Genomic DNA, 13,068 nt, shown 5'->3' on the forward strand with positions numbered 1-13,068 from the left:
GCCCCGCGTGGTCACGTATCGCCGCGGCGAGTTGCAAATTATTTTTCGCGCGTTACCTCAAGAAAACACAAGATTTGTCTAGTTCTCCCTTGAAGAAAAATATATTTAATATATTTATTTGTAGTTGGCATTTCATATTTTAATACAAAATACAAAAATTCGTGTCTTTGAAAAATTAATAATTTAATTATAAGAGAAGACTTATGTTAAAAATGCGGCTGAAATGGAATTATTAATTTCTTAATTTTATTAGATTACATAGAACTCGGTTAATGTTTAATCACGGCAAATCACGGTTATTTATCTCATTCATTTCAAATGAAAATAAGTATTGACATGTAAATAATAGTAATATTTAATTAACATTATACAATACATAATGATCATCTTTGCAAGCACGATTAATTAATGAAATTCACTATATGGAATATAAAGCTGATTTTCCTGATGTAATTTTTTTCTCACGATACCGCGATTAATTGAATGATCTGTCAATTTCGGTCAAATTTGCACAATCAAATGATATCGATATTGATATCGATTAAACAACATATTGTTATGGCGACTTTTAAACTTGTCTCTATAATTGCATAACAAAAAATTGATGAAAGTTTGGCATTAATAATGATAAATATGATAACAAAGTATGTTATCTGTATTCCATAGAATTTTCCATCACTGCATATGAGGCAATTGTAATGTAGAATATGCATTAATTTCTTTGTCGAGAATCAATTCGTTAACTGTACAATTACTGTTGTATCGACATTGTGTAACATGATTATTGTACATTATTACGCGCACTCGACAATTCTATATTCTGTCAAAATCACTTGTATCTAGTATATTGAATTTAATTATCACGCAAGAAATTCTATATGCAACAGTCCATGTGAAATGATTATTTATAATACATTTACAATTATTTTCACTAATTATTTTAATAATAAAATATTATTTAGCACAAAATCTATCTAGAATTAAGTAAAATGTTTTTAAAGAAATAATTTTTACTCACTAATATATGGTATTGAAACAATAATGTTTCTAAGAATTATTATTTCTCTTTAAATAATTGTACAACATTGCATATATAGTAATATATTATGTGATAAAATAATAATATACAGTATTAATATAAAAATATATAACTTACAAAAGAAGCACATACGATGTACATACAATGTTTATAAACCAAATAAACATATGTATATTTTATATATATATATATATATATATATACATATATAATTATTTTATAATAGAAAAAATATATAATTATTTTATCTAAATTTTAAGTAACTCTCCTTTTATCTAAATTATGTAAAAGGAGAATTAATTAAAAATTATTTCTGCAACAAATAAATTAAAATCCAAATTAAAATTGAGTAAAAAAATAACTTATAATAATTAATTTAAAAAATAATTGCTATATAAACGCATGCAGTGTGCATGCGTTCATGCAAAATAATCATACAATTCATGAAAAACAATTCATGAAAAATAATCATACAATTACGAAAATATAATTTTTGTAAGCATTGAATTTTGAATCCATTATTTAATTAGATATAAAACAATGTATTATCAACAACAAAATCATGTATTATCTAAAATAAAAATTTTAAAGTATTATTTAAATTTTATACAAATCTATTTTTACTAAGATCTTTAGAGAATATATATAATTATTTTAGAATTATATATTTTATTAAAAAAATGTATAATTATTTTAGATAATACATAATTGTCTTATATCTATAATTAAATAATGGGTTCAAAATTCAATGCTTACAAAAATTATATTTTCATAATCGTATGATTATTTTTCAGCAAACTGCATGCGTTCATATAGCAATTATTTTCTTAGTAAAAATAAATTTGTATAAAATTTTAAAGTATTATTTAAATTTTATACACATTTATTTTTGCTAAGATCTTTAGAGAATATATATAATTATTTTAGAAAAAGTATATAATTATTTTATCTCTCTCTAAATTTTAAATAACTCTCCTTTTATCTAAATTATATAAAAGGAGAATTACTTAAAAATTACATCTGTAACAAATAAATTAAAATCCAAATTAAAACTGAGTAAAAAAAATAACTAATAATCATTACTTTAAAAAATAATTGCTATATGAACGCATGCAGTTTGCTGAAAAACAATCATATAATTTTGAAAATATAATTTTTGTAAGCATTGAATTTTGAACCCATTACTTAATTAGATATAAAACAATTACATATTATCTAAAATAATTATACATTTTTTTATAAAATATATAATTCTAAAATAATTCTAAAATATATAATTCTAAAATAATTATATATATTCTTTAAAGATCTCAGTAAAAATAAATTTGTTTAAAATTTTAAAATATTTAAGTTTTATACAAATTTATTTTTCCTAAAATTTTCTTTAGAGAATATATATAATTAATTTTAGAAAAAATATAGTACTTTATCTCTAAATTTTTAATAACTCTCCTTTTACCTAAAATCTAAATTATATAAAAAGAGAGTTACTTAAAAATTACTTAAAAATTTTATACAAATTTATTTTCGCTAAGATCTTCTTTAAAAAATATATATACAATAATTATTTTAGAGAATATATAATTATCTTAGAGAGAGAATGTATAATTATTTTATAGAATTACTTTATATAATTATTTTATAGAATACAGAATTATTTAAATCATTTTATTTAAAAATGATTTAAAAATAATCATTTTTAAATTATTGTCAAATAAAATGATTTAAAAACTAGCGAAAAAAGGTTACAAAAATATTTTATTACAAATAAAAAATAATATTTACCGCCAGGTTGCTCCATCAGTGCCCGATGTCTCTCCCAGACCTCCACCTCCTCTCAGAATACGCACAGGACACTCGCGTAAAACACTCGCGAATACACTGTAATCGCGCGCGGACTATAACTTGAGTCCAATAACTAGAACGGCACTCGCGAAACGCGCGACGCGACGAACCGGCTGCGGTTCGTTCATTTTCAAGTAAATCGGCGACGCTAGCTTCCCCATTGGATTTTTACACGAAGAGAACGATTTTACTCAATATCTAAAGATTTATCTGGATATACATTCAGACATATCCAAAAATTTTTAGATATTTGAGAAAAATCATTCTTTTCGTGTAAAATATCCTCTGGGTACTGAGCCCCCTCACCACGTTAAGGTGTACCCGTGAGAGGGAAGATAATCTGAAAAATGTAATAAATACCTATGCTATTATTGCAATCGGTTAACTTTTAGAAACGAATATCACGTCTGAAATCCGTTATCATTGCGAAAAAGTCAAAGCAGAAAAAAGGGCTGAATCTTTTATTTATTCATAGATAATGTCTGTAAGATATTATTAGAATCTATAAAATAGGCTAGAGATTAATAAAAGGAAGAAATGTTTCTTTTATTAATTGTTCCAAAGTTACGGTTAATTTTTTAATGGATCGTAACGAAAGATGCACAAAAACAAAAATTAATTAAATTATTAAACTGTATTAATTGTATTGAAAGCAGGAATTGTGACTTTTTTGCATGAGAGTATTCGTATCAACGTTGCTTTTCTATGATTCGTGTGATATCATTCGTACAAACAAGTAGCCGTGTCGCATACTGCTCCTTTTTACATTTCTTTTTGAAACATAATAATCGCAAAAAATGCTAAGTATAATACGAAATGTTGTATTTTATGAATATTCACATAATACGATTACTAGTATGAATAATTATTCATAAAGTATAATACAACGTTTCGTATTGTGTTAGACATTCTTCGCGAAAAAGATTTTCAAAAAGTAATGTGAAAAGAAGCCGCGACACAGCTACGTTGTTTGTACGAGCTTCGGTAAGGGAATAATAACTGCGCGATAACTAGGCGTAAACATGACGCGCCATTCCGTGCCACCTCGTACCATCTCCAACCGAAGGTCACGCGCCAACCGTCGAAATACTACGTACTAACGTACGTTTATTACAAAATCAGTAAAATAATATTCGTTACGTTTTAATATTCTTCGATGAATATTACACGATGCTTTATTATACGATTTACGTTTTATTTTTTGAATTCGTTACGCACACAGTTCTATATCTTAGGCCGATATTCATAGTCAGGGCTCATATTCAAGACCGTCTTAAATATAATTTTAAGAAGTCACGAATCAGAGATTCGTATTAATGTCTCAAGATATTACTTAAGACAGTCTTGAAATAAGAACGGACTGTGAATATCGTCCTTGGATATCTAATTTATATATCTGTAAATGTATAATACGAATTATATTTATAACATTATTATATTTAGTTCTGTTTCATAATTTAAAAAATGTTTGCGTTTATCTTTACTTAAAGAATGTACATTATTAATCTTATTATTAATCTTTATTCGAACGTAAATCGTCAAAGAGAGTAATAAAGATTGAGATATAACTCTGGTACACACCTTAGTTTTGAGCAATATTACTATTTGAGCCTCCTTATGTAATTAATTAACAGTTCGCGTACGTGAATCTCTAATTTTCGTAGATTAATGCGAGAGAGCCTCACGCCACACGTCCGTCTTGCTGCGAAGTCGTCGAGCGAAAAGGATGACGATCGACCACCGCGCCGCGCCCCCCCTACGTCTTCGCCTCGCGACCCCCCGCTTTTCGTCGCGCGCGACCCCCTTCCCCCCCCCCCCCGAGCTTTTCGCCGGGTGCATTTATAGCCTATTTAGGCGTTTGAAAAATATTGAACGGTTAGTACAATTATTCAAGTATTTTATATGATTTTGACAAACGGATATCGCCGTACATTTCGCGTTTTGCTTTGTGGCATCTCGGGCACAATTCTATATTACTTGCATAATTCTTTTAAACGAATTACTAATTATTAGATATTTTTGATATTCCAACATTATGTCTCAATTTTCATAATTCTTTTTAATGATTCATACTTCAATAAAGATTGATAAAATATATGTTTTTTATGCGAATTTTCTTAATATCGTGAAACAATTTGTGCTGCATACAGCTTTGGCTAAAAGTACTAAACATCTTGTTAATCATTATTTAATTTTTCAGTTAATAAATTAATTTAAGACCTATTGTAACGCCGATCATGACTCGATAAAGTAACATACGAATTATTTAAAATAAAAAATAGAAAATAAGGTTCAGAAACTTATTTAAAATATAAAATCAGCACAAATTGTTTCACGATATTAAGAAAATTCGCATAAAAAACATATATTTTATCAATCTTTATTGAAGTATGAATCATTAAAAAGAATTATGAAAATTGAGACATAATGTTGGAATATCAAAAATATCTAATAATTAGTAATTCGTTTAAAAGAATTATGCAAGTAATATAGAATTGTGCCCGAGATGCCACAAAGCAAAACGCGAAATGTACGGCGATATCCGTTTGTCAAAATCATATAAAATACTTGAATAATTGTACTAACCGTTCAATATTTTTCAAACGCCTAAATAGGCTATAAATGCACCCGGCGAAAAGCTCGGGGGGGGGGGGAAGGGGGTCGCGCGCGACGAAAAGCGGGGGGTCGCGAGGCGAAGACGTAGGGGGGGCGCGGCGCGGTGGTCGATCGTCATCCTTTTCGCTCGACGACTTCGCAGCAAGACGGACGTGTGGCGTGAGGCTCTCTCGCATTAATCTACGAAAATTAGAGATTCACGTACGCGAACTGTTAATTAATTACATAAGGAGGCTCAAATAGTAATATTGCTCAAAACTAAGGTGTGTACCAGAGTTATATCTCAATCTTTATTACTCTCTTTGACGATTTACGTTCGAATAAAGATTAATAATAAGATTAATAATGTACATTCTTTAAGTAAAGATAAACGCAAACATTTTTTAAATTATGAAACAGAACTAAATATAATAATGTTATAAATATAATTCGTATTATACATTTACAGATATATAAATTAGATATCCAAGGACGATATTCACAGTCCGTTCTTATTTCAAGACTGTCTTAAGTAATATCTTGAGACATTAATACGAATCTCTGATTCGTGACTTCTTAAAATTATATTTAAGACGGTCTTGAATATGAGCCCTGACTATGAATATCGGCCTAAGATATAGAACTGTGTACGTAACGAATTCAAAAAATAAAACGTAAATCGTATAATAAAGCATCGTGTAATATTCATCGAAGAATATTAAAACGTAACGAATATTATTTTACTGATTTTGTAATAAACGTACGTTAGTACGTAGTATTTCGACGGTTGGCGCGTGACCTTCGGTTGGAGATGGTACGAGGTGGCACGGAATGGCGCGTCATGTTTACGCCTAGTTATCGCGCAGTTATTATTCCCTTACCGAAGCTCGTACAAACAACGTAGCTGTGTCGCGGCTTCTTTTCACATTACTTTTTGAAAATCTTTTTCGCGAAGAATGTCTAACACAATACGAAACGTTGTATTATACTTTATGAATAATTATTCATACTAGTAATCGTATTATGTGAATATTCATAAAATACAACATTTCGTATTATACTTAGCATTTTTTGCGATTATTATGTTTCAAAAAGAAATGTAAAAAGGAGCAGTATGCGACACGGCTACTTGTTTGTACGAATGATATCACACGAATCATAGAAAAGCAACGTTGATACGAATACTCTCATGCAAAAAAGTCACAATTCCTGCTTTCAATACAATTAATACAGTTTAATAATTTAATTAATTTTTGTTTTTGTGCATCTTTCGTTACGATCCATTAAAAAATTAACCGTAACTTTGGAACAATTAATAAAAGAAACATTTCTTCCTTTTATTAATCTCTAGCCTATTTTATAGATTCTAATAATATCTTACAGACATTATCTATGAATAAATAAAAGATTCAGCCCTTTTTTCTGCTTTGACTTTTTCGCAATGATAACGGATTTCAGACGTGATATTCGTTTCTAAAAGTTAACCGATTGCAATAATAGCATAGGTATTTATTACATTTTTCAGATTATCTTCCCTCTCACGGGTACACCTTAACGTGGTGAGGGGGCTCAGTACCCAGAGGATATTTTACACGAAAAGAGTGATTTTTCTCAAATATCTAAAAATTTTTGGATATGTCTGAATGTATATCCAGATAAATCTTTAGATATTGAGTAAAATCGTTCTCTTCGTGTAAAAATCCAATGGGGAAGCTAGCGTCGCCGATTTACTTGAAAATGAACGAACCGCAGCCGGTTCGTCGCGTCGCGCGTTTCGCGAGTGCCGTTCTAGTTATTGGACTCAAGTTATAGTCCGCGCGCGATTACAGTGTATTCGCGAGTGTTTTACGCGAGTGTCCTGTGCGTATTCTGAGAGGAGGTGGAGGTCTGGGAGAGACATCGGGCACTGATGGAGCATCCTGGCGGTAAATATTATTTTTTATTTGTAATAAAATATTTTTGTAACCTTTTTTCGCTAGTTTTTAAATCATTTTATTTGACAATAATTTAAAAATGATTATTTTTAAATCATTTTTAAATAAAATGATTTAAATAATTCTGTATTCTATAAAATAATTATATAAAGTAATTCTATAAAATAATTATACATTCTCTCTCTAAGGTAATTATATATTCTCTAAAATAATTATTGTATATATATTTTTTAAAGAAGATCTTAGCGAAAATAAATTTGTATAAAATTTTTAAGTAATTTTTAAGTAACTCTCTTTTTATATAATTTAGATTTTAGGTAAAAGGAGAGTTATTAAAAATTTAGAGATAAAGTACTATATTTTTTCTAAAATAATTATATATATTCTCTAAAGAAAATTTTAGGAAAAATAAATTTGTATAAAATTTAAGTATTTTAAAATTTTAAGCAAATTTATTTTTACTGACATCTTTAAAGAATATATATAATTATTTTAGAATTATATATTTTATAGAAAAATGTATAATTATTTTAGATAATATAATTGTTTTATATCTAATTAAGTAATGGGTTCAAAATTCAATGCTTACAAAAATTATATTTTCAAAATTATATGATTGTTTTTCAGCAAACTGCATGCGTTCAGATAGCAATTATTTTTTAAAGTAATGATTATTAGTTATTTTTTTTACTCAGTTTTAATTTGGATTTTAATTTATTTGTTACAGATGTAATTTTTAAGTAATTCTCCTTTTACATAATTTAGATAAAAGGAGAGTTATTTAAAATTTAGAGAGAGATAAAATAATTATTAGGTGTTGGAATTAATTCGTAGCGTTTTTTAATGAAAGAATGTTATTTATTTCACATGAGCATTAAAAAATACATTAATGAAAGTACTTCCCATCACTTGTAAAACGCTACGAATTAATTCCAACACCTAATATATATATTCTCTAAAGATCTTAGCAAAAATAAATGTGTATAAAATTTAAATAATACTTTAAAATTTTATACAAATTTATTTTTAGTAAGAAAATAATTGCTATATGAACGCATGCAGTTTGCTGAAAAATAATCATACAATTATGAAAATATAATTTTTGTAAGCATTGAATTTTGAACCCATTATTTAATTATAGATATAAGATAATTATGTAAAATGTATTATCTAAAATAATTATACATTTTTTTAATAAAATATATAATTCTAAAATAATTATATATATTCTCTAAAGAAATATATATATTCTCTTAGCAAAAATAGATTTGTATAAAATTTAAATAATACTTTAAAATTTTTATTTTAGATAATACATGATTGTTTTATATCTAATTAAATAATGGGTTCAAAATTCAATGCTTACAAAAATTATATTTTCGTAATTGTATGATTATTTTTCATGAATTATTTTTCATGAATTGTATGATTATTTTGCATGATCGCGTGCACACTGCATGCGTTCGTATAGCAATTATTTTTTAAATTAATTATTATAAGTTATTGTTTTACTCAGTTTTAATTTGGATTTTAATTTATTTGTTGCATAAATAATTTTTAACTAATTCTCCTTTTACATAATTTAGATAAAAGGAGAGTTACTTAAAATTTAGATAAAATAATTATATATTTTTTCTAAAATAATTATATATATATATATTATATATATATATATATGTATATATAATTTAACAATTGTTATTAATTTATTGTTACAGCTGAACAATCGATATAGGCTTTTTATTTAATTTATCTTGAAACCTTTATCTTATATAGTTAATTTAACACATGCACAATATGCACAAGTATGTGCGATATTAAAAAATAAATATAAAAATAGATGTGTATTATACGGAAAGAATGGTTTTATTGAAGTATCTAAAAATTTAGCTAAATACAGATTTAAAAATAATTTTATTGGATCATCAAAATAATCATAAGGACGCTTAAAAATTCCTACAACACTCATTATACTTGAGATTCCCACGTAATTATTTTGATGATTCATTAAAATTGTTTTCAGGTCTCTATCTAACTAAATTTTTTAATACTTTATTCAACATTGTTCTTTCCGTGTGTATGTACTTTTAAATATGATACACCGTCGCGCGCGTGTACTGGTCAATTCTGCCACTAGATTGAATTCATGGATCGATATCACCAATATGTTCACATAGAAAAATCACAGTGTGATTATCTTACAGTTTCCTTAGTTAAGACTCTAGCGCTTTTAACGAACGCGATTTATCTCGGTCGACTACAGTCTGAGAGATATTCTCGATTAATCACAATTGATTTTGCTTTAAAAACTTTTTCGTTCTGAAAAGATTCTGAAAAAGATTTTTATTGAAAATGCGAATTTTAATAAAAATATTTTTATTATGTAATAATACAGGATGTTCCAACTCGAACATCTGGAATATCTCACTTGGTTTTTATAATAGGGAAAAATGTTTTCAGATAAAAATGAAACAGTTTCAGGGGTGACGTATTTTGGTCACGTTGTCAAAAAACCAATACTTTACGAAATATTTTATCCTCCACCTAGAAGAAAGACAACATGACCAAAATACGTTCCCCTTGGAACCGTTTCACTTTTATCTGAAAACATTTTTTCCTAAAAACCAAGCGAGAGATTTTGAATGCTCGAGTTAGGTGGACCATTCTGTATAATCGACATGTTTTTGCACAGAAAAATCGTAGCGCGTTTATTTTGGTCTCGTGTGAAACTAGACTTCGGTGGATGCAATGAGTACAAGGTCACTTATTTCGGATAACAATAGTTTGCGGGATATCTGTTAATTGTGGAAATAAAATCAATCATGTCTTTTAAAATAAAAATCATAAAGTGTATTTTGAAGTTTATTTTTTTATTTCTATTTTGTGCCAAATATTTTGATTCCAAAATTCAAATTAATCTGTTTGTTAAAATATTGATTGTGATTGTAATAAATTAAAACTGAAATTAAAACTGTCAATTAATTGTATTCTAATTGATATAATATAACGCACACAAGATTTCATTTGATACTCATGATATTAATTGTAAATATTAAACGCACTATTTTGTAAAAAAGTACACCAAAAGAAATCAAATCTCATTGATAAAAAAAACATAATTTTGAGATATAATTATTTATTTATTATTTCATATTTTTAGTTCAAAAATTGTATTTGACAAAATATATTTAAATCGATGAATAATTCAAAACTCGTAATACGAAATATATTCTCAGATTTGTCTTTAATAAGATCTTAAATTTTAAATTTTGATTTATACATTAGGATTATTCTTTCTATTTTGGTACCTTTAGCATCTTATGCATTGAAAGAAAATATGATTTTTAAGCACTTTACAAACGTTCCATTCAGCTCAATAGTATCGTTAGTCTCTATGGAAATGTATCTATGGAAATCGGTACATACAGGGTCATGTTTATGAATCATAAATCACATTGTTCCAGATATATAAACGTAAAACGTAAACAGATATCGAGGTGCGCGATTTTTTGAACACGACATGTTTCATCCCATTCCATTCTAAAAACAAATCTGCAAACAAAGAAAAGCTCAGTGAATAATTTTTCATTTTTGATAGAATAAAAGAACTTAATTTTTAAACACAATTAAAAATTTTATACGGCTGCATTTTTCTGTATTATTATATTGTTGTTCAAGATTTAAAGCTATTATTTGAGATGTATTATCCGAACTAATGACAGCATTGCTATTATTTCTTTATTGATTGCATCGTTGCATATTTTCATTATTTATTAAAAATGTAACATCTCTAAAAAACGAATTTATATAAAAAATTTCTATTACGAATTTTCATCATCTGCAGGAATCTCGCAATTCGTATAAACACGTATAAAATTTATGAAATAAAAATTTTATACGTTTATATTCTTTATTTAGTGTTAAATGTAATGCATGAGATTCTTAGCCTACGATGATACTGAAGGTACTGAATAGTGAATGTAATTAGTGTAATAAGATTTAATGTCAGATCGATCCATTTAATATTAAATGCGAAACGTGAAAATGAATCTAGGAATATCATGAAGTTATACGCACATAAATCCATGCATGCATAGTCGAAGTATTGATGATAATTCGACCACAATTAACACGCGAAATATCGTGAAAGCGATCGCGCGAAAAATAGAATTATTTCGTTATGAGCAACCGGATGGATTAATAAACGTGCGAGTGCAGCAGGGAAAAATGCCGAGCGTTAAATTGTTAGTCTGTTAAATTAAATCGTCCACGCGCAACAACGGAACGTTATAAATTCTATTCCTGTGGTGCGAGGATGTATGTGTCGACTGTAATTAAAATTCATCAACGGCACGCTGCTTGTCACGCACGGCATTTTCTATTTTAATTCAGGTGTCATTATTAATCGTGTGCCATGCGTATTGTTTGGTACAATTGCGAAATATTTGAAGTAATTAGTCATTCGTTATCGTTTAAATCGATGGTAAACTTTTCACCAATGGGACAAACGCACATAAAGATATCTTACATTGTTAAGGAGCATTATTCTGATGTTTATTAATTATGGAAGGTTACAAGAATACAACATATTAATATTTAACTGTTGTTTGTGTGTTTTTAAAATAAATCATTAATAAAAAACATTTTATTGCAATTAATTGTTCTGATTTTTTAATTTAATTTTTAATTTCTCAATATTTATGCTTATATATTATTTTTTTTTAACAATATTCTAGCTTTGAAACTTTTCGATTCAAGCAAAAAACTGATGAAATATTAACTACCGCTTTGTAACGCACAGTTGACAGTTTACGCACAATGCAAGCACTTATCTCAAAAGGCTGAAAGCTTTTGACGTTTTTCTACCGAGTGGATTCCATCTGCGAACGGAAAAGATTACTTGCGAAAATGTGGCTGCCGAATGGCCTGAAAAAAGTCTTTGCGATAGATGTGCGCGTGTTCAACAATAGCGACACATTTTCGATAGGCTGAAACAAACTAAAAGAAAGACAAAATCCTTACTCATAGTAACCTTACTAAAATATATTTAAATATGTATTTAATTTTAAAACTTTTCTTAATAATTATAATTTTCTTAATGTAACTATTTCAATTTTATTAATTTGTCTTTATTACATTCAAAGAATATTGTAACAAATTGATGTATACTTTTGATATTATATTTTACAGCAAGCTGGCTTTTATAATAAATATTGAAAAAATTATTTCGTGGTGGAAATGTTGCTACATTTATATATTTTATAAAATTTATTTTCTAGATTTCTAATAAATATATATGTATAATAAATATATATAATAAATATATATATAATAATAAATATATATTTAATAAATATATGACATATGATATACAGATAAGCTCTTTACAAATTAATAAATCTATTAGTCAGGAGACTACCCTTTCTTCTAATTTTATGAGCGAGAAAAGGAAATAAAATTATTCAAGGTATTATAACAAAACTATCACGAATCGCAAAAGTTCCATTTCATGCTAAAGTCAGTATGCACCGATGCAAGTCGAACACGTATCAAATTTGAGATTGGCGAACAGGGCATTAGTTTCCGGCGAACAAACTCCTTTCGGTATAGAGCATCACGACCATTGTTCACGCGCTAGATATCTGCAGGAAGCCC

At 27.3% G+C, this 13,068-nt stretch overlaps 2 protein-coding genes across 33 annotated transcripts in view; one reads left to right on the forward strand and one right to left on the reverse strand.

Moving 5' to 3' along the window:
• The window catches only part of LOC105146636 (uncharacterized), a 512,872-nt gene extending 508,240 nt beyond the window's left edge, over positions 1 to 4,632 (reverse strand). For 28 of the 32 annotated variants that reach the window (XM_087412795.1, XM_087412802.1, XM_087412793.1 and 25 more), the window contains exons 1-2: positions 4,466 to 4,631; positions 2,825 to 3,224 (exon numbers count right to left, since the gene is read on the reverse strand). Coding sequence is in view for 21 of the 32 variants with exons in the window: in XM_087412823.1 (XP_087268949.1) it covers positions 2,825 to 2,840 (16 nt within the window). In the remaining 11 variants the exon portion in view is untranslated. Of the gene's footprint in view, positions 1 to 2,824; positions 3,225 to 4,465 lie in introns of all 32 variants that reach the window. The other 4 variants (XM_087412801.1, XM_087412804.1, XM_087412803.1 and 1 more) reach the window with 1 other exon arrangement.
• dpr1 (defective proboscis extension response 1) overlaps positions 1 to 13,068 on the forward strand; it is a 395,482-nt gene that overhangs the window by 200,903 nt on the left and 181,511 nt on the right. The window lies entirely within an intron of this gene.

This window comes from Acromyrmex echinatior, chromosome 13 (genome assembly GCF_024713525.1).
Source record: "Acromyrmex echinatior isolate Ae372 chromosome 13, ASM2471352v2, whole genome shotgun sequence".
NCBI lineage: Eukaryota > Metazoa > Arthropoda > Insecta > Hymenoptera > Formicidae > Acromyrmex > Acromyrmex echinatior.